Here is a 27,730-nt window from a genome sequence, read left to right on the forward strand (position 1 = left end):
TCACTCTCTTGCGCGCACACGTGACCTGCGGGGTGTCTGGTGGGGTTCTGAGGCTCGAGGCCACGTGTTCTGCAGCGTCCCTGGCGCCGGGGCGGCAGGAGGTGCTGCACTCCCACGGGATCCACGGTCCTGCGTGGGCTCCCCCGTGGGATCCACGTCACTGTCATGGAGGCCCTGTTGCAGTTACCCGGATTTGGGCCTCCATCTTGGACCGAGTTAGCTGGTGTACCAACCCCTTCCCCGGCAGTGGCTCGCGATGGATTCCTCCCTTCGCGCAGTCATTGACTCAGCGCGTTGCTCCGACCTGACCCCTCGCTGTCCGCTCAGCGTCTCCCGATGGACCGCGGCCTCCTCCAGCGCCCTCCTTTCTCAGGCCGAGGTGCTCACGCCCCAGGGCCACGCGTGGGGTTCAGTGAATGAGCCCGCTCAGCCAGTGCCCTGTCTGTGCTCCTGTTGGGTGAGTACCCCCGGCTCCCAGCATCCTTAGGCTCCGTCCCGGGTGCTCCAGGTCAGGGGCGAGGATGCGGCCTGCACAGGCGAGGCACGGCGGGGCGGCGTGCGGAGGCTGCTGGGCCTCTATTTGCTCCTTTCTCCAGAGCTTCAGGAATCTCTGTCTGAAAAGCTGAAATCCTGTCGTCTGGGGATTTGGGCCTAGATGGCCGGCAATCCTTCTCTCTCTCCTGCTCTCTCTCTCTCTCTTTCTCCCTCCCCCTCCCCTCTGTGGAATAGTTATCAGAACCGGCTGTGTGGCCCCAGAGGGCGGTGGCTGTCAGGCTGTCATTTTAGCCAAAGGCCCAGGCTCTGTAGCTTTGGAAACGGAAGCGGGAAGCTTTACACCCCCTGCCTTGAGTCGTGAAATAAATGCCAAGTGCGGGGGTGGGGAGCCGGTGGGGGGCGCTGTTTCGGGCTCCCGCCCACTTCGGCTCCTTCCTTCATGGGCAAACCCCGGAATGCATGATTCACCGGCCACGGGTTCCGCCCATGCCCCCTGTTGCTTCAAAATGTGGTTGAACTTGGCAGAGCTGGGAGGAAGGGCCCAGGAGGGGCCGCCAGGGAGCCCCGAGCAGCCGCTGGCCCCCATTCCCGGTCCTCGCCGCTCGTGAGCTAATGAGGGTCAGAGGGCCGCCCCGCGCTGGGGCTTGGCCGGGCTGAGTCACAGCCGGCTTGGGAAATGCCACACAGGACGCCCGCAGCTCCCCCTTTCTAAACGGGGTTGGCAACTGCAGGCTCGGAAGACGGATCGGCCAGGGTTTGGCTCTGTGGATAGAGCGTCGGCCTGCGGACTGGAGGGTCCCGGGTTCGACTCCCGGTCAGGGCACGTGCCCGGGTTGCGGCTCGGGCCCAGTGTGGGGCGTGCGGGAGGCAGCCAGCCCATGGCCCAGGGTGTGGGGGGTCCCGGGGCTGCCGCTCAGAAACAGCCCTGGGGGTGTTAGGGCTTGGCCTGCCTGGGGGCCGTGGCCGGCGCCAGATCAGCCCCGGCCAGATCAGCCCCGACCGACCGACCGACCGGGACTTTTCCTGGGAAGGAGGAGGGTCCTGCCAAGGGCGTGTCCCCTGGAGCTCAGCTCCGCCAGTGTGTCCCGCGCCTGTGCCATGTGTACACGGATCCGGGCGCCTCTCCCCGCCGGTGTCGCCGGGCCAGCTGGACACTGCTGTCCGGGGCCACCTGGCTCAGAGCCAGACGCGGCAATGGTCCCAGCCTCTCACTTGCCCTTCCCGGCGATGACTCACGGTCCTCTCTTTCCCAGGCCGCCTGGGAGAAGGTTTCTCTCTTCCTCCCTCACATGCATATGCACGTGTGCGCGCACATGGCACACACATGCACCAGTGCGCACATGTGTACATATACACGTGTGTGCGTGCATGTGCGCGCACACACACACATGCACACATGCACGCACATGCACAGCCTTCAGTAAATTTCTTCCCAGCGGCCACGGCCCCAGCCCATCACACACGGTCTACGTGGCTGACGTGGGCCCCGCGGGCCCCGCCTCGGGGACTTTCAAGGTCTCGCCTGAGGCTGACATTGACTTTATTATCTACTAGAGGCCCGATGCACGAAATTCACGCAAGGGGCTCGGCCCTCGCAGCCCCGGCTTCGTCCGGAAGGTCGTCCGGAAGGTTGTTAGGCTGTCCGGTCTAATTAGCACATTAGGCTTTTGTTATTATAGATTATTGTAGATGTGCAGGATAAAACCACTAAGGATGATGGGGGGTGAGCGGTAAATCTGGGTGCTTCCGGGCCAGCACCCACCACGGAATGCCAGCTGCTCTCCAGGGCTGTGGCTCGTGACCTTAAAAAAAATACTTTTCCTTAATTGATTTTTATTTTTATTTTTAAAATACATTTTTATTGATTTCAGAGAGGAAGGGAGAGGGGAGAGAGAGCGAAACATCCGCGATGAGAGAGAATCATGGATCGGCTGCCTCCTGCACGCCCCACACTGGGGATCGAGCCCGCAACCCGGGCATGTGCCCTGACCGGGAATCGAACCCGGGACCCTTCAGTCCCTAGACCGATGTTCTGTCCACTGAGCCAAACCAGCTAAGGGTTCCTTTATTGGTTTTTAGAAAGAGAGGAAGGAAGAAGGAGAGAGAGATAGAAACGTCAACGATGAGAGAGAAAAATCAGTGATCGGCTGCCTCCTGCACACCCCCTACTGGGGATGGAGCCTGTAACCCAGCATGTGCCCTGACCGGGAATCGAACCCTGACCTCCTGGTTCTTAAGTCAACACTCAACCACTGAGCCACGCCGGCCGGGCTCGGTGCCGTGAAGTTGCCGAGAGGGACGTCCTTGGAGTTAATTTTCCTGTTTCCTTCTCTCTCATGGGAGCGGGGCAGACACCAGCTCTTTAGAAAGTTGTCGGTCGACTCAGTGAAACACTGTCCCTCAACCAAGGGCCCTGGAGCCAGGCTGTGGCTGACGTGGGCTTGTGCCAGCCGAAATGTACGCGTGTCACCAGGGTTACTGAGTGTCACTTTAAAAAAGAAAAAAGAAACACAAAACAAAACAGAGAGCTGGCCATGGAGTGAAAGACTCTCTCGGGTTGAGCTGTGTCTGGAAGTAGCCGGGGTGTCACCGATCAGGAGTTACTGTCGGGGCTCCATGGACGTCACGGGGGCCGTCAGCGCCCGCCCCTCCGTCGCTGGGACTTGGCCGGCTCTGCCTGCGCCCCAGGGTGCCCCCTCGGTTGTGGCAGGGAGCCCAGCGGCTGCGTCTCCCTCTGTGGAATCAAGGTCCCAGGTGGCCCTCGTGTCCTCCGGTCGTGTCTAGAGAGCGGGCCCTTCTTGGGGGCGGTGGGGGGAGGCGAGGGGGAGAGAGAGCAGAAACTGTCCTAGATGAGAGAATGGGACGTGATCAGGACTCTGTGGGACTTCGCTCTTTCCTGGGGGTGTTTGACCCGAATGGTTTGAGTAGCTGAGCTGTGGCCGGGCGGCGTCTTATCTAGATTCTCCATGCTCCAGTCTCCCTCCGCTCGGAATCCCCTCTTCCCTCTGCCGGGGCACTCCTCCCTGGACCCCGAAGGGGCCCCCGCTCAGGACGGTGTCTCCAGCCTGCGTCTTCCCACATCTGGGCCTGCACCCCCATGCTCCGTCCCACAGCGCATGCACCTCCCCGTCGGGCCTCCTCGGGCCTCAGCACCTTCCAGAGCAGCTCAGCTGGGCCTGTTCTGGGTACCAGAGTCACGGAGTGTGTCAAGAAGGTCAGCAGGACGCCCCGAGGTTCCTGTGCCACAGCCCACACTTCGTGGCCACACGCCACGGCCCGCACTCTGGCCACACGCCACAGCCCGCACTCCGTGGCCACATGCCGCCGCCAGCCGTGCATAAGGAATGCAGAGTATTTTGGGCGCACTCATAATTCTGTGATGGGCTTGCTGTCGGTCTGCAGTCTGCTTCTAATTGGCTCATTAGGAATTGGCAAACGCGTCTCGTGCTCAGAATAGACGATGTTGTCACGGCGCGGAGCCACGCTCTGACTGCAGGCACGCTGCGCGTTTTTCCTAAGTGGGTGCTTTTCCTCCTTCCTCCCCTGTAGCCCGGGTGCTATTTGGGGAGAAAACCCCCGCCCATCTGTTTCTTGCCGGAGGAGACAGCGTGTCCTTCAGGCGCGGCCGGGGCGGTGCCGTCCTCCTGTCACTCAGCATCAGCGTGTCGGAGCTGAGGGACCAGGCAGCCCCGGGCAGGTGCCTCCCCAGCCGGCGGCCCCCCGGCCCCCGGGGGGTCACTGGGCCACCCAGAGGGTCTGTGCGGCTTCGGTGTTCTCCTTTGTAAAATGCAGAATTAGGCCCGGCCGGCGTGGCTCAGCGGTGGAGCGTCGACCTATGAACGAGGAGGTCAGGGTTCGATTCCCGGTCAAGGGCACATGCCGGGGTTGCAGGATCCATCCCCAGGGTGGGGCGTGCAGGGGGCAGCCGATCCATGATTCTCATCATTGATGTTTCTCTCTCTCTCTCTCTCTCTCTCTCTCTCTCTTCTCCCTCTCCCTTCCTCTCTGAAATCAATTTAAAAAAATAAATCGCGGTGAGAAATCGTAGCCCCGTCAGGAGTTCTGAGCTCATCAGGCACCGGGGAACCAGCTGTCCTCCCATCGCCGAGGCGGCCTAGGTTCTTCCATGTTTTAAAAAAGGTGCCGGACTCCCAGCGGGTGGTAAAGCCCCCCCCCCCCCCCCGCACGGTGCCGTGTGGGGTTTGCCGCGGGTGCCGGGCGCTGCTTCCCCGCAGCAAGGACAGGAGGAAGTGGGCTGGTGTTTCCGGCCTCGGGGGAGCCCCCAGCCAGCCGCCTTCCTGGCGGCCGTGGCGGCTCCGTCTGGACTGGGAGAGAGCGCCTGAAGGCGGGTCTCTTCGGAGACCTTCATCACAGGGCAGCCAGGAGTCAGCCGCCCCCCCCCCCACCCCCCATCTTCCGGAAGCTCACGGCCTGCGCTTCCATTCTCCTGAGATTAACCGAGGAGAGAGGGCACGCAGTCCTCCTCTGGCTGCCCGGGGCTCCGCGACGCGCCTCTGGTGCTGCCTGCGGGGTGCTCCTGCGGCCCCGTCCCTCCCACCTTGTTCGCCGCGGCTGCCCGCTGACCCGTACGGGCGCGTCTCCTTGGCCAGGCTGAATGCAAGCACCTTCTCGCCTCCTCCTCCCGGGTGGGAATAGACAGCCATGCCTGCCTGTCTGCAGCCGGACGTGAGACATCGGCGCACGGCCGACGCGCCCCACCCCTAACCTAGAGGGTTCATGTGTGGGTGCATGTGTGCGCACACGTATCTGTCTCTCTGTGCATATACATGTGTGTGCACATGTGCACGTGTGTGCTCATTGTGCGTGTGCACGTGCACACATGTATGTATGCTCGTGCATGTGTGCGTCCTGCTCCGAGGTGCCGCCCCGGTCGGCTTCATGGGATCCGAGGAGGCCTGTCTTGGTTTTGTCGGTTTGCACCTCAGCCGTGCGCATGGAAACAGACAGACACATGGCACAGCGTCACGTCCGGAGTGGCTCGGGGCCGCCGGCCGGCTTCGCTTTTAGAACAGCGTGGGGGCCGGACCGCCCACGACACCCTGCCCGTCTCCCACTCGTCGGGGTTTGTCCCTGGAGACGGGCAGGGCCGCCCCGGGCAGGTGGTGGAATGAGCGTGGCGGCGGGGAGGCGGGGGGCCGTCGGAGCGGTGGGTCCTGGCGCGGCGGGTGCCTGTGCGGCTTCCCCCTCCGGGTTCAGTCCTCGGGACACGGTGCACCCGCTGGCGTCTTACCTGGCGACGGCGTCCTGCAGCGCGACAGCCACTGGGGGTGACAGCCCCGGAGGAGGAGGCGGTGGCGGCTCCGGCGCGGGAGCCACCGAGTCGGGGACCCCCTGCAGGGCGGCTCTCCCTCTGGGCTCGGAGCCGGCGGGCGGGGAGCCCACTCGGTGCTTTCGTTTCTCCGCACGGAACACGCACCCCTGCCCCTCCCCCGGGAAGCCCGAGCCGCGCTCCCAGAGCGGCTTCGCGGGCTGCGGGTCCAGACTGCGCCCCCACGGCTCCCGGGAGCAGAGGTTTGGGTGAAACACACAAAAGTCCTCGTGTTCACGTTGAGCCCGTTGCCGAGAGCAGCGTGGAGAAGGCACCAGAGCCTCCAGCTCTTTCCGGGGCAGCGGGTCCCTGCTGGCGGCCGAGCTGGGGTCGGAGGCAGGTGCGTCCTGTCTTACCCCGAGGTGACCTCGCTTCTCCTTCCTCCCTTCCTTCCTTCCTTCCTTCCGTGCACATCTCCTCTTCGGCCTTTCAGACAGTCAGCTGACATTTGACATGAACCAAATCGCTTGCTTTTCCCAATATATGTATATATATATATATATATATATATATTTTTTTTTTTTTTTAAATTTCTTTATTGATTAAGGTGTCACATATTTGTCCTCATCCCCCCATTCCCATCCCACACCCCTCCCCACGCATGCCCCAATCCCCTGTTGAACTTAACCGTTGGTTAGGCTTATATGCATGCATACAGGTCCTTTGGTTGACCTCTCCCCCTCCCCCCACCCTCCCCCTACCCTCCCCTATCCTCCCTCTGAGGCCCGATAGTCCGATCGATGCCTCCTTGCTTCTGGTTCTGTTCTTGTTCCTCAGTCTATGTTGTTCATCATTTCCCCTAGATGAGCGAGATCATATGTCACTAGAGATATACTAATAAGAACTGAATGTGAGACGAGCAATATATTTTTTATTGATTTCAGAGAGGAAGGGAGAGGGAGAGAGAGAAACATCGATGAGGAGAGAGAATCATGGATCGGCTGCCTCCTGCACGCTCCACACTGGGGATGGAGCCCACAACCTGGGCCTGTGCCCTGAGCGGGAATCAAACCGTAACTTCCTGGTTCATAGGTCAGCACTCAACCACTGAGCCACGCTGAGTGGGCTGAAACAGTAAGTTTTGAAGGCTCATTCTTTAGCACTTTAAGGATTCTTCTTCTTCTACTTCTTCTCCTCCTGCTCCTCCTCCTCCTCCACCACCACCACCACAACTACCACTACGACTGTTTGGGAAACAGAGAGAAAACATACCCATAATCCTTTCTGCCTAGAAACACGTGCTGATGCACCCAGACCTCCTGGAAAACCGTGGGTAGAGAGCGCCCGGTGTGGCTCTGAGGTCACCAGCACCCAGTCTTCCCGAGGGCCCTCCGGCCCCACCCGGCTTCCTCTCCATCTCCCCTCCCCGGGGTCTCCTTTGTCAGACAGTGAGCTCAGCCTCCTGGCCCCCGGCCCGCTCCCCACTCCCCTCTCCCGTGAGATGCATGCAGCCATTGTTCTCACCCGGTCCCCCCACACACAGCCCCCCCACCGCCGGCAGGAGGCCACGGCCCCTGGGACCTCCCGCCCGCCGGGCCCTTATCACCCACCCTCTTTCCTGCATCACCGTCTGCGGGGACCGATAGGCGGACAAAGGCTGCGGTGCCCGGGCCCCTGCCCAGCGCTCACGCAGACGCATTGTGGCGGCCTGTCTGCCGGGCCGTCTGTCTGACACAGACCCAGAAAGGGCGGCTCTCCCCCCATTCTTCGGAGAGAAGAATATGTCTCTGTCTGCTCAGCCTCGTGGAGGCCGGGGCGCTTTGAAAAGGGCTGCTTAATCGGAGTGTCTGTCGGGTGTGACGCCGGGAACCGGCCCCGGATGGGCAGCGGAGGGGGGGGGGGGGGGGGTTGTGTGTGTGTGTGTGTGTGTGTGTGTGTGTGTGTGTGTGTTTCCCCAATCTGTCGCTGTTCAGGCTGTCAGAAACCCAGCCACCCAGCATGCCGTGCTTGGAGTAACGGCCGTGGGACCTTCCTCGCACGGGGGTGCCATCTTCCTCGGGGGGACGCCTCTTTAGGGGCTCTCTGACCCCGCTGCGGCTCTCCCACGGTGGGCGTGGCCTCTAGCAGGAGCCTCGGAGCAGATGGGACAGAAGGAATGTCCCAGATGCGAGGGAAAAGCAGAGGCCGAGGGAGAGGTGTCCAGCTCCGATTCGTGTCTCCGCCCCCCCCCCCCCCCGGGAGAGAGGAAATGTGACAGGGGCCCCTACCTGCCCCCTCCCCAAAGGACAGGGTGGAGTGCTGACCCTGGGACCTCAGCAGGGGACCTGGTTTGGAGACAGGTCTTCGCAGGGATATCCAGTGGCAATGAGATCATCCCGTGGGCCCCGCTGCAGGGGGCCTGGGGTCCCCGATGAAGACTGTGTCCCCGCAGGCCCCGAGCTCGGGGGATGGACGAATGCCCCCCGAAAGCTCTGCTCGTGTACACAGAGCGGGGAGTGGCCTCAGAGGGGACGGGCCCAGCCCACGCCAGGTTCCCGGCCGGTGCGGCGATGGTTGATTCTCCCACCCGCTGTGTGAAGTGGGGGGGGGGACGGGGCAGGTTCCATGTGTCTGGCGCGGTTGCGACACGGCTTTTAGACGAGACGGTAGCGGTTGCAAAAGAGCTTTTAAAAAAAAAAAAATCTATTTTTGTATTGATTTCAGAGAGGAAGGGAGAGGGAGAGAGAAACGTCAATGATGAGAGAGAACCATGGATCGGCTGCCTCCTGCACGCCCCACACGGGGGATGGAGCCCGCAACCCGGGCCTGTGCCCTGACCGGGACTCGAACCGTGACCTCCTGGTCCCTAGGTCAGCGCTCATGCACTGAGCCCCGCCAGCGGGCCGAAACGGAGCTCTGCCGAAGGCACCCTTTAACCTGGGTCTGCACGCGCGGCTCCGATGCTGGCCCGGGGGGGCGCACTGCCCACTCACCGTGGCCGCCGTCCACGTGGTATTTTATCGACCGAGGGGACTGTCTTCTCTCTCCCACTCTCCTCCCTCCACGCAGCGTGCAACGCTCAGGACTTCCCGTGTCTGCACGCAACGCCAAATCCTGCCGGTGCGTCCCTCCCAACACGCTAGGGCCCCGCTGCATGTGTGAGAAGGGTCTCACGAAAGGTGACGTTCAGCCCTGGCCGGTGTGGCTCAGTGGGTAGCGTGTCACCCTGTGCACCGAGAGGTCGCTGGTTCGATTCCCATCAGGGCACGTGCCCGGGTTGCGGGCTCCATCCCCAGGGTGGGGGTGTGCAGGAGGCGGCCGATCCATGAGTCTCTCATCATGGATGTTTCTCTCCCTCTCCCTCTTCCTCTCTGTCTAGAAATCAATAAAAATACATTTTAAAAAAAGAACAAGAAAGTGTGAGACGGGGTCAGCAGGAGAGTTTCACCCCGTCGTTTCCTTCCTTTACCTGGACCCTTGCTTTGTTTGCATCTCGGCCGGTCCTGAAGGAAACACTGAAACCTGGAGTCACCCTCGGGGCCAGGGGGGGCCGGGCTTTTCCCCGGCGAGAAGGAGGGGTGGTCACTTGCTCTGTGCTGGGCTCCGGGCTCCGGGCCGCGTGAAGACCACACACAGAGTCCGCGGGAGCCCTGGGGTGGCCGTGGCCTCGGGGAGCCGCATGGCTCGGGGCCACCTTGGCTCTCACGGCGGCTGCCTCCTGAGCGCGGCGAAGGTGTGAGCTGGACGCATCCCAGGGCGCGGGGCCAGGCGCACGCTGCTCGGCTCCGGAAGGGACCCTGGCGTCTGCCCATCACCTGCAGGCTGCCTGGCTCCAGCCCCAGTGTCCCTCCTTTTTTTAAAAATATATTTTTATTGATTTCAGAGAGGAAGGGAGAGGAGGAGAGAGAGATAGAAACATCCGTGATGAGAGAGAGTCATGGATCGGCTGCCTCCTGCACGCCCCGCACTGGGGATGGAGCCTACAACTTGGGCATGTGCCCTTGACCGGAATCGAACCCAGGATCCTTGAATCTGCAGGCCGACGCTCTATCCACTGAGCCAAACCAGCCAGGGCTCCCTCCTCCTCCGGTCCCGGTTCCACCAGGGACCAGTGGGACCACGTGCCTCTGGGAACGGAATCCTGGGAGATGCGTTTTCCCGGCCCTGGGCCCAGCCTGCTTGGCCAGATTGCTCTGGGCTCAGAAGGTCTTGGCCGACGTGCCGCTCATTCCTGCCTTTTGACCCGAATGGCTGTCGAGAGTTTGCGGGGGGAGAGAGGGGTGAAGTCACAGCTCTGTGGGGGATGTGCACAGCCCAGGAGCCATCCCGTGCTTCCCCCCCCCCCCCCCCCCGGGCCAGGGCCCCAAGTCTCTGCTCACTCGTCAGACCTCGTGTCTTCTGGGGACCACCGTCTTCTAACGGTCCCTCCTCACTGCTGCTCCCTGTCCTGGCGAAACGGCACTGCGATCAGTGTTGGGGTTTTAGTGGCGATAACACTGCTGATGCTGTGGGACATGTAGGGTTTTCCGCCGGAAATCCCCCCTCTCTTCAGGTACCTGTGGTTACTCGCCCCGACCGAGTTCCTGACCCCGACCGACCGAGTCTCCGTGCATCTTAATTCTCGTTCCTGTCGCTCTTTTCCTTCTTCTCCTTCTGTTTCCGGGAAGCTCAGCGTCAAAGCGCACGTGGCCCGTGGCATTTTTGCTTCCCCGTTTCCTCTGTCTGGCCGTCCCATTTCTTTTGTATTTCTAGTCTGTTTGCTGCAGCTCCCTGATCCCCTTAGGAAGAATGTGGGCTTTAAAGCTTTGGTAACACTCGGCATCAAGATTGTTCTTATTTTTATCATTTTAAGTGAAAATCCTGCCACTCCCTCCCGGGTCATTGATTTTGCAGGGGGGGGGCGGGGCGGACACGGTGCAATTGCATCAGCTCGTGGGGACAGGAATGAAAGGGAGGGTGTGCGTTCCGCTTGATTCGACTCCAGTGAACTTGGCTGTGTCACAACCGTGTCCACTCACCACCGTGCAAACCCAGCTTCCCAGGGAGCTCCTTCCGGCGCTTAATCCGGTTTAAGGCGGCCTCCGGGTCTTGCGATGAGGCTCCCGTAGCGGACAGGTGCGATGTTCCAGGCGTCTCACACCCTTTCTCTAATCCCCTCGGCTTAGCGTTCTGGATGATGCCACTGAGAGTTAGATGCACCATTTATAAAGGTTTAGAAGCTGGGTTTGAGTCTAGTCCTTTCTAGTTTTTTTCTTTTTCACGCAATGGAAATAACACAAGTTTCATAGCCTCTCCGAGCCCTGTTCAGAATTTTTTTTAAAATATATTTTTATTGATTTCAGAGAGGGAGAGGGAGAGAGAGATCGAAACATCAATGATGAGAGAGAACCATTGATCGGCTGCCTCCCGCACGTCCCCCACTGGGGATTGAGCCCACAACCCAGGCATGTGCCCTTGACCGGAATCGAACCTGGGACCTTTCCATCCGCAGGCCAATGATCTATCTACTGGGCCAAACCGGCCACGGCTCACATTTTTTATTGATTGATTTCAGAGAGGAAGGAAGAGGGGGAGAGAGCTAGAAACCTCAATGATGAGAATCACCGATGGGCTGCCTCCTGCACGCCCCCCACTGGGGATCGAGCCTGCAACCCAGGCGTGTGCCCTTGACCGGAATCCAGCCGGGGACCTTTCGGACCGCAGGCCGACACTCTATCCACTGAGCCAAGAGCCCAAACCGGACCGGGCTAGTCCTTCCTAGTTTCAAAGCCGGTGGGTGCACGAGTCGTTGACCCACAGAGAGAAATGAACAGGACGCAGGCTCTTTGGAACTCAGCGTTAAAATCTCAGCTTAGCGTGCAGTGGAGGTGAGACGGGCAGCAGGTGGGCCGAACCCCGTGGAGTCTGCGCGTCTTGGCGTGATCCCCGCGGTCCAGACTCGGGGTCTGCGGGTGGAAGAGGACCCGGGACGGGTCACCAGGAACTATGGGATCCTGGGAAACTCAGGCGATTTCTTTCCCTTGCTTCATTTCTTTTATTTTTATTCTTTGTTTTTTGAAAGTATTACATATGTCCCCTTTTTCCCCCTCACGGACCCCTTCCAGCCCGCTCCGGCCCCATTGTCTGTGTCCATGGGTTATACATACACTGAGTGGCCAGATTATGATGATCTCTGAACGCATAATAATCTGGCCACTCAGTGTGTGTGTGTGTGTGTATACATACATTTGAGGCCCGGTGCATGAATTCGTGCATGGGTGGGGTCCGGCCAGCCTGGCCAGGGGGAGGGGACATGGGCAGTTGGCCGGCCTGCCTGCTGGTCGAACTCCTGGTCGAGGGGACAATTTGCATATTTAGCCTTTTATTCTATAGGATATACACTGAGTGGCCAGATGATTATGCGTTCAGAGATCATCATCATCTGGCCACTCCGTGTAGATGCATACAGGGTCCTTGGTTAATTACCTCCCCCCACGCTCCCCCCCCCGCCTTCCCCCCCGAGATTCCCCACGCTGTTTCAGGCGATTTCTTGGGCCTTCGTTTCCTCTGCGGTCCATTGGATGCCTCGGAACGGCCAAGGCTGTGGATGGTGTGGGACAGGGAGGTCACGTTTTATTGAGAACCTACTGCGCGCCAGACCCGCCTCGCCCCGTCCTCGTCGCCTGTTAGCTCGTGTAGTCCTGGCCGCAGCACCGCGGGCGGGAGGCCTGCTTCCTGTGGGCTGTGAGCGCCAGGGAAGGAACCGGAATTTGCCTGCGGAGCCCGAGTCCATTGTGGCCAGTCACCTTCCCCCCAAACTTCCCCAGGAGGACCCGCCGAGGTACAGTGTGTGGGCGGGAGGAGCAACCTTTGGAAGCAAATATCAGTGTGAGCGTACAGTTTTCTGAAGCGGAAGAGGAGAGAGAAGAGGGAGGAGACATTTTGGCTGGCGGCTCCCCGTGACTGTTGAATCCACGGTGGCGGGCACCAGTATATATGCCTGTGATTTAGTTACTCTCCCTCCCCGCTGGGCCCTGGGGCCGTCCGTCCAGCCCAGCACTGGCCTGGCAGGTGGGCAGAGCATGGATCTGGGCCAGTGGCCCCGGGCTCTTGTTTTATTTCTCTCTCTCTCTCTGAATAGGTTGTATCCCCAGAGGGGATGGGGCTCCGTCCTTCCCGGCTGCTGCCTTCCTCGCGGCTGCAGGGACGGGGCTCGGCTCCTCTCTCTCCCTCTTGGCACCGACGTGTGTCCCCACCCTGTTCTCGGGGAACTGCGGGGCCCTCTTGCCCTTAGTGACCTTGAGCGGTTCATAGGGGGCAAAGCCATACACCTCCCAGATCCCGTCCCACGTGAACTCGGGGTGCTTGGTGAGGGGCCCGTGGTGGCTGCTATGCTGGGGCTTGCTCACGTTCTTGTTTTAATGCATATGTATACTAGAGGCCCGGTGCACGAAATTCATGCAAGGGGCTCGGCCCTCGCAGCCCCGGCTTCCTCCGGAATGTCGTTCAGCTGTCCGCTCTAATTAGCATATTAAGCTTTTATTAGTATAGATTTCTTTTATTGATTTCAGAGAGGAAGGGAGAGGGAGAGGGAGAGAGAGAGAGAAACGTCAATGATGAGAGAGAATCATGGACCGGCTGCCTCCTGCACGCCCCACTAGGGATCGAGTCCGCAACTCGGGCACGTGCCCTGACCGGGAATCGAACCGTGACCTCCTGGTTCATAGGTCGACGCTCAGCCCCTGAGCCAGGCCGCCGGGCTTCCCTTTCCATTTTAAAGAGCCCCAAAGCCGCCAGTGGTCAGCTTGTGCACATCACAGCACACGGCCCCTGTCGGCCGGCGGAGGGAATGGCCCTTGACCAGCCTGCACAGCTGGCGGGGTCTGCCCTTGCCGGCGGGCTTCGTGCTGCAGACCGTCCTGTGAGCATCCGCTCGGGGAGACGGCCGGCTGCCTGCACTGGGCTCCCAGATCTGTGTGGGCCAGTGACCAGCCGTGGGGCAGTTCTGACTTGGGTTATAGACGGAAACCTTTCAGACTCCGTGCGTGTGGGCCTGGAGAAGGGAGGTGTGCTTGGGGAACCCAGGCCTCACTGGGTGTCTCTGTCCCGCCAGGACGACTGGAATGACATTGACCCGGTGAAGAAGAAAGACCTGCACCACAGCAACGTGGAGGAGAAGGCACAGAGCGTGGAGACCCTGCCCCCAGGTACGACCGCGCCGCGGCCGGGCGGCGGGACGTCCTTTTGCCACCAGCCGGGAATGAGCCGGATGTGGCAGGGGAGCACGTGGCCTGTGGGGTGGAGACTGGGTTTCACGGGGCAGGGGGGGACACGGAGAGCAGGGTTTTGCCGACTTCCTTCGGGCCCGGCGGTGACGTGCGTCCGTGGGGAGGTCACCAAAATTTGTTGGAAGAAAAAGTAGACTGAAATAGAACATATAGGAGGGTATGTACCAAGTCACAATTTTTTAAAATATTTTTTTTTATTGATTTCAGAGAGGAAAGGAGGAGGAGAGAGAGAAACATCCATGATGAGAGAGAGCCATGGACCGGCTGCCTCCTGCACACCCCACGCTGGGGATCAAGCCCGCAACCCGGGCCTGTGCCCTTGACCGGGAATCGAACCATGACCTCCTGGTTCATAGGTTGATGCTCAACTCCTGAGCCACGCTGGCCGGGCTGACAACGACATTTAGACACTATTTAAACTTTAGAAAAGAAAGGTCTGGCTATTCCTTGATTTCAAGCCAGACCGCGTTGTGGTGGGTTTTTTTTTTTAAAGTTATTTTGATGGCACGAATAATTTTACATACGTTGCGAGTATTTAACCCGTAACAAAAAAATCGATTTTTTTGTCTTATGTTTCCTTTTCAACATCTTTTAGCCACTTTTGAATTTTCTATTTTTTTTTTCATCCTTAAAAATGAATTGCGGCCCTGGCTGGTTTGCCTCAGTGGTTAGAGCGTCAGCCCTCAGATCCAAGGGTTCGATTCCCAGTCCAGGGCGTGTACCTCGGTTGCAGGCTCGATCCCCCTGCCCAGGGTCAGGGTACGCGTGAGAGGCAACCCATCGATGTGTCTCTCTCGCACCCATGTTTCTCTCTCTCTCATCCCCTCCTCCCTCCCTTTCACTCTCTCTAAAAATCAATGGGAACATATCCTCAGCTGACAATTAAAAAAAAAAAGAAAGAAAAGAATTGGGCAGGAGTCCGTCTTTCACAAGACAGTTTCTCACGGGCGAGCAGAGCTCCCCATCTCGCCAGAGACCCCGTGACACATAATGAAGTGCTGTGCGCCGGCCTCCGTCATTTACATGGAGATATTTGTTTGTGATCCTGGCGTCTCTTTCATGCTGGAGCGTAATGACCTTTTAGAGGGAGAATATTGGGCGGTTTCCCCCCCCCCCCCCTTTTAAGCATAGTGAAATGGCATTCAATTGGACGCCAACCAGGAGGCCATAAATAAATCTGAGAGCTTTGTCCTTTGATTTAAAATGTATTCTCTCTCCCTGCTTGGCCACCTTCCCAGGAGCGGCTGCTCCTTGTGCACGGGGTTTGCCGTTCATTGAGCCCGTCTTCCCACGAGGGTTGGAGTGAGGACTCGTAGCTCAGTGGGGAGGCCAGGGCAGAACCGAGAGTCTCCCGCTGCCCCGGCCCCGTGGGACCCGCCCCGGCAAAGGCATTTCCCTGCCCTGGCCCAGCTGCGGGCGGTGGCCGGTGTATGACCAGAGGTCTGCTGAGGGGCGTCTGTCCACACCCGCGAGGTCTCTAACCTGAGAACCGCGTGTGTGTCTCTGAGCACTTGGGTGTCCGTGTGTTCTGTGGTGTTCATCCTTGGAAGATTCATTTTCATAGATTTGCATCATTGTTTCTTTATTTGTTTTTAAAATATAATTGTATTGATTCCAGAGAGGAAGGGAGAGGGAGAGAGAGAGAGAAACATCCATGATGAGAGAGAATCACGGATCGGCTGCCTCCTGCACGCCCCACACTGGGGATGGAGCCCACAACCCGGGCAATGTGCCCTTGACCAGGAATCGAACCCTGACCTCCTGGTTCCTAGGCCGACGCTCAACCACGGAGCCACGCCGGGCGGCCGGGCTGGGCGCTGGTTCTGGATGTGGCACTGTCCCCGGGGCGCGCCCTCACGCTGGTCCCCGTGCCCCGTCCCACGCCCTCTGCTCCGCTCCTCGCAGGCAAAGTGCGGTGGCGAGACTTCAACCAGGAAGCGTACGTCGAGGGGACCATGGTCCGCTCCGGGCAGGACCCCTACGCCCGCAACAAGTTCAACCAAGTGGAGAGCGACAAGCTGCGGATGGACAGAGCCATCCCCGACACCAGGCACGACCAGTGAGTACCGCGCGGGGGTGGCCTGGCCCGGCCTGGCCTGGGGCCCCTGCTTCCCGCAGCCCCTCCCGGGCAGGGGCTCTCCCGGCGGCCATGCTGACCGCGGGCGGCCGCTCCGGGAAACGGGACACGGTGGCGTCTTCGCGGGGCGGTCAGGGTGGACCGACTCCGAGGCGTGTGGCCGTGGACCTGCCCCCGCCGGAGCGAGGAACCGGGCGGGGCCGGGTTCTAGCCCAGGTGCCCGTGGCCGGACCTGGAGGCTGGGTTGCTGGCGGGAACGTGGGAACGGGCAGGAGAAAGTTGAGTTAAAAGACACTCACACAAAAAGCATCATTTTCCATTCTTTTTTTTTCTTTTTTTCCATATATACTTCAATGATTTCAGAGAGGAAGGGAGAGGGAGAGAGAAACATCAATGAAGAGAGAGAATCATGAATCGGCTGCCTCCTGCACGCCCCCTACTGGGGACGGAGCCCCCAACCCAGGCATGTGAATCGAACCCGGGACCCTTCATTCCTTTAGCCTGACGCTCTATCCACTGAGCCACACCAGCCGGGGCCTTAAAAGTCCATTCTTCCCAGCCCTGTGGGAAGGGAAAAAATCATAAATCCTTGCGTATTGGGACACTTCTCTCTCTCGCCAGCCGGTGTGCTGACAGGGACAGCTCTTGTCCGCGTCCCTCACTGGGGACCACCGGGTGGAGGGCACACCCGGGTTTTGCAGACTCGGCTCAGGAGGTCTCCAGGCATCTGTCCCGAGCTGTGTCACCGCGGGACAGTGATGTCCTCTCTCTGCCTCTGAGTCTCGCTGGTTGGAATCTTTGCCTGGGAGGCGGGTCCCTGGGCCCTTAGCCGGCCGGTCGTGCTCAGAGGGGAGCGAGGGGGACGTCTGCTGAGGCTCAGGTGCCGTGCGTGGGTCCCGGGGTTTCAGTCGCCGCGGGTCCGCACGTGCCTGCACACCTGGGGAGCGGGTCCCAGGTGCGTGCATCCCCCCCTCCCCTCAGGGCATGTGGCACCTGGACTGTGCCACACGCCTCCCCCCTCCCCCCATTGCACAGAGAGGGACCCGCGGTCCCCACGGCGGCAACAGCGTGCCCAGTGATTGGGAGCAGCTGCCCTGAGCAGAAAGGTCCGTGTGGGTGTGAAGAGGGGCTTGGCCCAAACTCCGGAGGGGGGTGAAGTCCCAGCCGACTGGGGCGCAGAGACCCTGCCTGGTGCCGGGAACGCGGCTTGGTTCCATCTCCGTGAGATGGTGTGAGTCGCGTTTCTCCGTTCGGTTTAAGGGCCGGTGTCCCTGCTGTGGCTTGTCCTGTTGGAGCTGAGAGCCAGCGGTGGGCTCTCTTACGGCCGTCACCCTCGCTCTCTCGCGAGTCCCTTAAACGTCCCCAAAACTCTATATGCATAATTTTTTTTTCAGTGCCTGAAATAGGGAGTTGATCCGAGCAGATGTTTGACTGTTCATCCCCTGGTGGGGTGCGTTTTAGGTGGGTTTAATTTTAGTGCCAGCTACTGTCGGGTGCATTTGCATGTGTGAATGAAGGCGCAGCTGGGCCGCCTGCCACGTGTGTTGGGTTCGGGCTAAATTAAAGTCCCCCCCAGAGTCGGTTGGATGCCAGGGCGTCCTGTCCTCAGAGCGTAAGCCCTACAACACCATTCTTTTTTAAAACTATAGATATAATCTAGTTTTTTTTAATTTTTTTTTTTATTGCTCTCAGGAAGGGAGAGGGAGAGAGAGAGAAACATCAATGATGAGAGATAATCACAGATCAGCTACCTCCCACACGCCCCACACTGGGGATCGAGCCCGCAACCCGGGCATGTGCCCTTGACCAGAATCGAACCCACCACCCTTCGGTCCGCAGGCCGACGCTCTATCTACTGAGCCAAACCGGCGAGGGCCTCTCTGCTGTTTTTTGTTTGGTTTTGTTTTTTTACAAAATTCCAACTTGAGGGCCGGCATTTCAGTCCTGGGCGGCGCTGTGGAGCCTGGCCAGAGTGGCAGGGTTGACGTCAGCTGTTTGAAAAGAGGGGCTAAGCAGGATTAAGGGCTGTGGCGGAAGACACAGCCAGCTTCGCCTCGGGACTGAGGAAGAATAAACACTGCTGAGGCCAAGAAAAAGTTAGCATAAACGCAGCCCCGCAGAGGGACGCCTGGGTGAAGGCAGTGATTATGGGACTCGGAGTCTTATTTTTAGGGGAGCGGAATCGGGGGGGAAAACAGCAGACTCAGGCCCTGGCCAGGGTGGCTCAGTGGATAGAGTGTCGGCCCACACACTGAAGGGTCCCGGGTTCGATGCTGGTCAAGGGCACGTACCTCTGTTGCAGGCTCGACCCCCAGCCCTGGTCAGGGCTTGTGCAGGAGGCAACCGGTCGATGAGTCTCTCTCACATCGATGTTTCTCTCTCTCTCTCTCTCTCTCCCCCTCCTTTCCACATTCTCTAAAATAATCCACGGAAAAATACCCTCGGGTGAGGATTAACAGACAAACGTAAAGAAGCTCAGCTGGCTTGGGAGGGGGTTTCTGCTCTGCGTTAGTGGGCGCTGCGAGGGGTCTCGTTTCGGGGGCCCCGGGGCCTTGTTCTCACTTCTCGTTTTGCTAAGGAAAGCCGTGTCTTCTGCACGTGCTCAGCCCGCCTCCCCTGTTCGTCGGCCACTCAGTGGTGCGTAAGCAGGTGAATGCCCGGCCGCTGTGCCCTGCAGGTATGGGCGGTGTCTTTGGGTTAAACACCAGCATGTTACTGTTTTGTGTTCCTCTTCCTGTCCTTTCGTGCCTCTTCTGGATTAAGTATTGCCCCTCTATCGGCTCCTTGCATTCCTGGCTTATCAGAGTCTCATATCAATGAGCACTCGTATTATTTCCCGTACAGGGTGCAGACCCAACCCTTCACCCTCCACCCACGCTCCTCTGCCCTGATGCTTGTGCGTCACACGGTTGATGTGTAAACTCCACGGGACCGCTTTCACGGTCTCATGCCGTCCGTCCGTAGGTTTCAGCTCTGTCCACATGTTTATGTTTCCGTGCCCCGCCTGCGATCGCTTTCCCAGTTCGCCGTCTGAGCACGTCTTCATCTTCCGCTCAGTGACAGTTTGCTGGCGGCAAGTTCAGTGCTCTTTTTTTTTTTTCTTCCCGTCTGAAAACATCTTTATTTCGCCATCACTCTTGAAGGGTCCTGTCCCTGCGTGAGGCGCTGGGGCTGACGGTGACCTGGCGCTTCTCAACTGCCGTTCCGCTGTCTTCTGCTTCCCTCGTTCCGGTGAAATATCAACCTGATCTTATTGTTGCCGTGTGACGGCACTTGGGCTTTTTCCTCCCGCTGCCTGGAAGGTGTTTCTCTTTTCCTCTGGTTTCCAGCAGCGTGTCGACGACGTGCCTGGATTTTTATTTATTTTTTTTATATGGAAGCTATTTGGGGTTTGCAGGAGTTTCTGAGTCGGCAGCATCACGTCTTTGTCCGTTTTGCTTGGGCCCCGCTTTCTCTCCCCTCTCCCTTTGGGCCCCTAATTGCAACTTCGTCAGGGGTGTCCCCGGCTCCCCCCATCCCTCTCATGCTCTCGTCCGTGTTTTAAGTGTATTGGTGATTCCCTGAGCTACGATCTAGATGCAATTCTATTGGCCTTCCTTCTGTTCCCGGACCCGCTCCTCTATCTTGAATATATCTATTCTGCTTTTCAATCCACTTATGGAATTCTTTTTTTTTTTTTTTTAATGTATTTTATTGATTTTTTACAGAGAGGAAGGGAGAGGGATAGAGAGTTAGAAACATCGACGAGAGAAGAAACATCGGTCAGCTGCCTCCTGCATACCCCCTACTGGGGATGTGCCTGCAACCAAGGTACATGCCCTTGACTGGAATTGAACCTGGGACCTTTCAGTCTGCAGGCCGATGCTCTATCCACTGAGCCAAACCAGTCAGGGCTTATGGAATTCTTTATTTCTGTTATATCTCACTGTAAATGAACAAATAGAGTGTCCCCCCCCCAAAAAAAAAATGCATACACACACTTTGAATAATTCTAAAGGCGGTGTTGATTAAAATACATTTCACTGTCAAAATCGAGCTGGCTGCTGTGACCGTGTGTGTGTGTGTGTGTGTGTGTGTGTGTGTGTGTGTGTACATTTTGCTGGGGACACGCTGTCGAGAGAGATTTAAAGGCGCGAGCTCATGTTCTCATCCCCTTCTCCCTCTCGTCGGAACGTAATGCTTACTGTATGCTGATTAAATGGGTTTCTGAGTGCAGCGTTATGATTTTTATCTTCCAACCCACTTTTAAATTACCAAAATACTCTTCTATCTCATTCGTCTGGAATTGTGCTTTTGGTTTCCTTTTTAATACTATGTTTATGTAGAAGAGAGTTGCAAAAGGGCAGGAAATGGATCTTTTATTTTTTTACTTTGTCTTGTCTAAACTTAAGTCTTTTTTTCTTTCCTCTCTCACTGGATTGCGATGTAGGCAGACATTCCAGCGTGATGGTTTTCCTCGGCATCTAGGAGGGTTTTAGTGGTGGCTGCAAGACCAGCCGGGAGCCGAAAACGGGGTGACACTACACTGGCTTTGTTAGAGGAGAGGCCTGCCGGGCTGTCTCGCGAGGGGAGCGCAGCGGCCCTGGCAGAGGTGAGCCCCCCTTTCGAGGGGAGGAATGAGGAAAGGAGGGGGGCTCAGGGCACTCGGCGGGCGCTGATTGGTGGCTGAACGTATGGTCCCTATAAGGTACGTCACCCCGCCCACCAGTGGGGGGAAGGGAGGGTCTATCAGTGACGTGGTTCTCCAGGCACCGGAGCCCGACGCGTCATTCCCACCACAGCCTCCAGGCGGCCGGTCATCTCACTATGGACCCTGTGGTTTCATCGATGAAAAAACTGAGCCCAGCCCGGCCGGTGTGGCTCCGTGGTTGAGCGTTGACCTGTGAACCAGGAAGTCGTGGTTCGATTCCCGGTCAGGGCACATGCCTGGGTTGCGGGCTCCATCCCCAGTGTGGGGTGTGCAGGAGGCAGCCGATCCATGATTCCCTCTCATCATGGATGTTTCTCTCTCTCTCTCTCTCTCCCTTCCTCTCTGAAATCAATACAAATATTTTTTTTAAAAAAGAAAGAAAGATGCCCTATCTGGTTTGGCTCAGTGGATGGAGCGTCGGCCTGCGGACTGAAAGGTCCCGGGTTCGATTCCGGTCAAGGGCATGGACCTTGGTTGCGGGCACATCCCCAGTAGGGGGTGTGCAGGAGGCAGCTGATGGATGTTTCTCTCTCATTGATGCTTCTAACTCTCTATCCCTCTCCCTTCCTCTCTGTAAAAAATCAATAAAATATATTTTTTAAAATAAATAAAAAGAAAGAAAGAAAAGAAACCGAGCCCCCACGGGTCGCATGACTCAGCACTGGCCGAGCCTCAATGCTGCGGGCTTACACATCCCCCCACGTCCCGCCCCAGGCGACTGCCGTGGCTTCTCGTTTCTATAATTATCGGATGGGGCTGTTTGAGTGGCTGGTCGTGTCTATAATTGTTTCAGAGTTCAACATTTGCATGTTGCGCACACCTGATGAATTGCACTCAAACCTCCTGAGCCCCGTTAATAACGTCCGCTTGGTGGGAGAATTCGAAGCTGCTCCAGTGTTACGGGTTTCTGCGTATTTCGAAGAGCGGTCGCTCGCCATGTTTGAGGACTGTGGTCCGGGAAGTAGACATGACAGATTCGTGATGGTTCTGCCTTTCTTAACGTACATGACCCTCTGGCGTTGCATTTTTCCCTTTTTGCCATTCATTCACTTTGTCTGACGTTCGTCCACTTTACTTCGCTTATTCTTGATATATTTTTGTCTTCCGTTAGGTGTTTTTTTCTTCTTCTTTTTTTAAAATATATTTTATTGATTTTTTACAGAGAGGAAGGGAGAGGGATAGAGAGCTAGAAACATCGATGAGAGAGAAACATCCATCAGCTGCCTCCTGCACACCCCCACTGGGGATGTGCCCGCAACCAAGGTCCATGCCCTTGACCGGAATCGAACCCGGGACCTTTAAGTCCGCAGGCGGACGCTCTATCCACTGAGCCACACCGGTCAGGGCTGCTTCTTTTTCTTTAGGGTTTCTTTTTCTCCTTTTCTCTTCCTTTTTTTGGGGTGTGTGTGCCATTTTGGTTCAGACTTGTTCGGTCTCTGTTTCGAAAGCTGATAGGCCGCGGGAGGGCTTCACCTCGCGGCGCCCACCTCGGGGTCCCCGGCTTACCCTCGTCCAGGAGCGGGGCCGCCTGCGTGCCTTTGGTCCCGGCGAGCACCTGGGTCCAACGCGACCCTTGATGACGAGGGACGGTGTCGTTAGCGAAAGGCGGAGCTTCGTTCAACAGGCCAGAACCTCCAGGGAGCCACCTGTTTCTGCAGCAGGTGGTCCCCCAGCACCGCCCTGAACACGGCACGTCCGCGTCCGTCCGTGGCTTTTCACGGTCAGAACCGCGGCTGCGTGGCCACGCGGACTCCATCGTCTGGCCCGAGCGTGGGGGGGACTGAAAGGAGGATGAAGGAGGATGTAGGGAGACCAGAAAGCCAACTGCCCGAGTGACCCCAGCGAGTGGCACTCTTAAGGTCGTCTCCTCAAGACACTGGTGGAGCATCGACCTGTGAACCAGGCGGGCTGTTGGTGGCCTGCGTCCCGTGGACAGGTCGGGGGCAGACATGGCACCCAGGGTTCCCGTGGTCTCACGGGAGTGGGCTCCCGTCCCGAGAGGGGGCGCTGATGGTTTAAAGTGTGGGTTCCCTCTGCACCGCCTGCCCCCGCGTGGGCAGCAGGAGGGGAGGGCTGAAGCTCAGATGGCTTCCTCCACCGCTGTCATTGTCTCGACTTCCAGTAGCTCTCGGCTCCTGAGAAAGTGGTCCGTTAAAACCCCGTGTCTGTAAACTGGAGGCGGTAAAGGGCAGAGGATGCTCTGAGAATGCAGAGCAGTGTTATCCCATCAGCCGGTGCAGTTCTATTCCATGAGCCACGCCGGCTGGTGCTCGGCCGACAGAGGCGGCGGCCACCCAGCGCTTCCGCCGGCTGGCGTGGCTCAGGGGTTGAGTGTCGACCTAGGAACCAGGAGGTCACGGTTCGATTCCCGGTCAGGGGCACATGCCTGGGTTGCGGGCTCGATCCCCAGTGTGGGTGCGTGCAGGAGGCAGCCAGTCCATGATTCTCTCTCATCATGGATGTTTCTAACTCTCTATCCCTCTCCCTTCCTCTCTCTCTAAAACCAATAAAAAAATATCCGTGGCCGCAGCCGACACGCGCCGTGTTTGGTGGGCGCGGAGCGTGTCCCAGGCTGTCCGCTCGCCCCGTGTGCGCGCTTCCCCCTCGGGGACGCTCGGCTTCGGCGGGGATCGGGGACTTCAGAGGGAACGCGTGGACCGGAGAGGCTCCGGGGCTTGGCCCGGGAGGGTCAGCAGCGTGGGCGCCGGCTTCTGTTTCGCACGCCGCGCAGGATGCGGGGGCCGGGGGACGCGGGACGCTGCTGCTTCCGACTCACCCGTGGGGGAGAGACAGACCCGGGCTGGTGAATGGGGGTTATTCAGGCCTCCCGCCGGCGAGGGGCTTAAGAAGCTCCGTTCCAGAGGGGCCTGCGGGGGGGTTGAAATAGCTCGGGGTTCGGTTCGCTTCCATTTTAAACGCCTCCGTAGGGTACGCTCTCGAGCTGTGATCAGAAACTCGTGGACTGTGGAGTAGCGAGCCGCTATCACTGTTCGGAGGATTATTAACTGTGTTTTAATTAAATGAAAATTAGCAGCGATGCCGCTTGCTTCTTTTTTTCTTTTTTTTTTTTCCCCGTTCCATTTGCAGCCCCCACCCTGTTCCAGGGCCTCTCCAGCTCCCCAGGTCCCCACCGCCAATGCATCGCGCAGTGACCCCGCAGGCTGGGCCCCGGTTCTGGGTGGGTCAGAGCGGAAGTGCCTGGGATTGAGGGGCACCCCCACCCCAGGTGGGGCTCTCAGTGTCCTTTGTGCCCTGGGGGGGTCACGGCCCGCCTGTTTCGAGTCTCCCCTCCCCCCACCTTATGGCGAGCCCCGACTCCGGTTGTGGGCGAGGTCTGGTTCGAAAGCCTGGATCTTTGGGGGTGGCCTTTGGGGGTGGGGGTGCATCTCGTAGCCGTGGTAGGGGTTGAGGAGCACAGCCTGCCGGTCCCTCGTGTGTGCTGGACGCTGGGGCTCAGGCGTGGGGGGCAGGGGATGGGAAGCCAGAGCCACGTGGGGGGGCAGAGGTTTTAACCTCCGTGCGGGTCCACGTTCCTCGGATGAGGCCAATACCGCTCCCTCCTCAGGAACCGCTGTCGCTGATCACGTCGCTCCGTCTGCTGTATTTTTTCTTTTTAAAAATAATTTTGTATGGATTTCAGAGAGGAAGGGAGAGGGAGAGAGAGATAGAAACATCAGTGATGGGAGAGAATCATGGATCGGCTGCCTCCTGCACGCCCCCTACTGGGGATGGAGCCCGCAACCCGGGCCTGTGCCCTGACCGGGAATCGAACCCTGACCTCCTGGTTCCTAGGTGGACGCTCAACCACCGAGCCACTCCGGCCGGGCCCCACTTCTTCCTTTGAAGCGGAAATCGTGTCAGCGGTCTCCGTGGTTGAGGGCAAGGGGCCAGGCCGGGCATCAGCGCCTCCCTGGGGCCCCCTGCTGGTCAGAGCTCTCCTCCCAGGGCCCTGAGTGTCAGCACCTGCTGTACCCGCACCAGGGGGCGCCCGCAGGGCACGGGGGAGCTGGGGGTCGGCAGGACCTCTGTAAACGGATTCTCTCGGCCCTCCCACCTGAGCCGGACCCCGACGCGGGCTCTCCCGGCCCGTCTCCCTGGCCCGCAGGTGCGCGCGGAGCCTGGCACCCATTCAGGTGCTGGGTTTGCAGGGGAGACGGAGGTCGGAGTGGCCCCAGGGCGCCCTTTGCCACTCCGTCTCCCGGCCCGGCCCTGGGCGTGTACCTTGGCACAGGACGGGGGAAAGGCCACGTCACGCTCAGAGTTGGCAGCTGATCGTTGCACCTCAGGGCACTTGTCCGCGTTTTGCCCTCCCTCCCCCCCCCCCCCCCCCCCCCGTGATGGAGCACAGAACTGCCCTTGTTTCTCTATCGAGTGGATCAGAGTAAAAGCCGCCGGTTTGTTTCACAGACTGAGCCCAGGCCCGCGCCGTGACTCAAGAAGGTGGAGAGGAACCACAGGGCAAATACACATCAAAAGCAGAAGGAAGGAGCCCGGCCGGCGTGGCTTAGGGGTGGAGCGTCGACCTGTGAACCAGGAGGTCAGGGTTCGATTCCCGGTCAGGGCACAGGCCCAGATTGTGGGCTCCATCCCCAGTGGGGGGCGTGCAGGAGGCAGCCGATCCATGATTCTCTCATCATGGATGTTTCTCTCCCTCCCTCTCTCCTTTCCTCTCTGAAATCAATGAAAATATATTTAAAAAAAATAATAACAAGGAGGCAAAAACCTCATTACAAAGTGGACAGAATACGAGCGGTCAGTTCATGGAACAAACAATTCAGCCGGCTCATGATCCTATGGAAAGATGCCCCTCTCGAAACCAGGGGGACGGACATTAGAATCGCGAGAGGCTATTGCAAACCAGTGCGGTTGGAAGAATTAAGAAATCTGACTCCGTCGGAGGGGGAGGAGGGGCGAGAACGGGGAGACGTGTGACCTCCTGTCCTTGGGGTGGGCGTGGCCCTGAGACACGGCTGGGGGGGGGGCAGTGGGGTTGCATCCCGTCACGTGGAAGAGATGCGTGAGCCGAAACCGGTTTGGCTCAGTGGATAGAGCGTCGGCCTGCGGACTCAAGGGTCCCGGGTTCGATTCCGGTCAAGGGCATGTACCTTGGTTGCGGGCACATCCCCAGTAGGGGGTGTTCAAGAGGCAGCTGATCGATGTTTCTCTCTCATCAATGTTTCTAACTCTCTATCCCTCTCTCTTCCTCTCTGTAAAAAATCAATAAAATATATTTAAAAAAATAGGTAATACATTTAAAAAAAAAAAAAAAAAAAGAGAGAGATGCATGATCTGGGACCCGCCGTTTCCTATGTAGGTCCGTCGTGCGGAGAAACTCACTCACGTATGTAAAGTGAGCGCGCATTTCCACAATAGCAGCCTTCACGGCGAATCACACGCTTAGACGTGTCCCGGCGAAGGCTGAGGGAGGAGGGCGTGTCGGGGGGAGGGCGTGTTTGCCTGGCTCTGCCTCCCGGGGGCCCCGCCGGTCACTGCGGCTCTGGCAGGAAGTGCGGTCCTGCTCTGTGGTCAGGCTCTGGTTCTGGAACTCTCTCTCCTGTGGCAGCGTGTGCTCCTCCGCTCCCCTCGCCCACCCATCACGTGAGCGCTTCTTGCAAACCCAGCAGCGTCCCGCCCTGGCGGTGACCGAGACGTCCTCCGCGCGGACCCGTGTGTGCGTGGAAGCGCGTCTCAGCCCGTCCCGTTGGCCGCAGCCTTGGGGGACTGAGAGTTTCACTCTGACTTCGTGACGATTGTCACCGGGGACACACAGCCACATGCGTGTTACAACCTGTGTTAGAGTCACGGGGGCCTTTCCAGTTTTATTGATTCCAGAGAGGAAGAGAGAGAGAGAGAGAGACATCAGTGATGAGAAAGAATCATGGATCGGCTGCCCCCTGCACGCCCCCCACTGCGGATCGAGCCCACAACCCGGGCCTGTGCCCCTGACCAGGAATCGAACCTGTGACCTCCTGGTTCCTAGGTCGACGCTCAACCCCTGACCCCCGCCGGCCGGGCAGCCCTCGGCGTCATTACACAGAGCCCCAGCCCCCCAGTCCGAAGACACACAGGTGATTGGCTCATTCGGGGTCTTGATCCACCTCTCGGATGACGTCGGCCTCAGAGGCGGGCCTGCCCCAGAGCGTCCTTCCACGTTGCCATGGAGATCGGCTCGTTTTCCATCCAGCCGAGAGGTCGGATATCGCCGGCCTTGTGCTCTCGGGGGAATTTAAAACTAAATTAAGGATTAAAAAACACACACCCACACACATTTGTGTGCCCGGCTTTTCAAGTCTTCATTTTGCTGGACAAGACGTCAGCAGCTTGGCCGCGGCCGTACCGGAGCCTCGGAAAGGGGGGTGAACTTGACCCCGCAGCCCGGTCCTGCACGCGCCTCCTCCGCTGACTTCAGGTCAGCCGCACTTTGTGCTCAGCTCCCCAAGAGGGAAGTAGGAAAGTCCCGGCCGCCAGACCCCCCTCCTGCCCTCCCTCCCCCCTCCCCCTCCCCCCCCCCCCCCCCCCCCCCGCGAATGTCTATGTTGGGCGTCTCTCACTGGCTCTGGGGCAGTCAAGACTGCTTGGCACGGATGTGGCTCTTTTAGACGTAAGATTTATTGTTTCTTTTAAAGAAATTCTGCCTTCCTTGCTTGGCTCCCGGGGAGCACTTAGGCTCTGGATGCACATACAGACACACACACTCCCTCTGACCACATGGGCCGGAGCCTGTTCCTCATTATTTTTTTTACTTAAAAAATGAGAAGGATGGCTCCCCCATGTCCTGATTGCCCATTCCGGGCACAACGCGGTGCCTTAGGACCGCGGAGGAATTTTAATGGAGCGACGTGACGTGTGACGTGCCTTCTGAGGAATGCCGCCCGGCCCCGAGGCTCCCGAAGGCTCTGGAGACCGGGAAACCGGGCTTCCCACGGAGAAAAGGAAAAGGAGAGAACAGGGCG

At 58.7% G+C, this 27,730-nt stretch overlaps 1 protein-coding gene across 1 annotated transcript in view; it reads left to right on the forward strand.

Annotated features, from left to right (window-relative positions):
• The window catches only part of GALNT2 (polypeptide N-acetylgalactosaminyltransferase 2), a 70,141-nt gene that overhangs the window by 24,338 nt on the left and 18,073 nt on the right, over window positions 1-27,730 (forward strand). Inside the window, exons 2-3 of the mRNA XM_054713002.1 lie at window positions 13,836-13,929; window positions 15,916-16,069. Coding sequence (XP_054568977.1) covers window positions 13,836-13,929; window positions 15,916-16,069 — 248 coding nt within the window. The remainder of the gene's footprint in view (window positions 1-13,835; window positions 13,930-15,915; window positions 16,070-27,730) is intronic.

Source organism: Eptesicus fuscus, chromosome 24, assembly GCF_027574615.1.
Source record: "Eptesicus fuscus isolate TK198812 chromosome 24, DD_ASM_mEF_20220401, whole genome shotgun sequence".
Taxonomy (NCBI): Eukaryota; Metazoa; Chordata; class Mammalia; order Chiroptera; family Vespertilionidae; genus Eptesicus; species Eptesicus fuscus.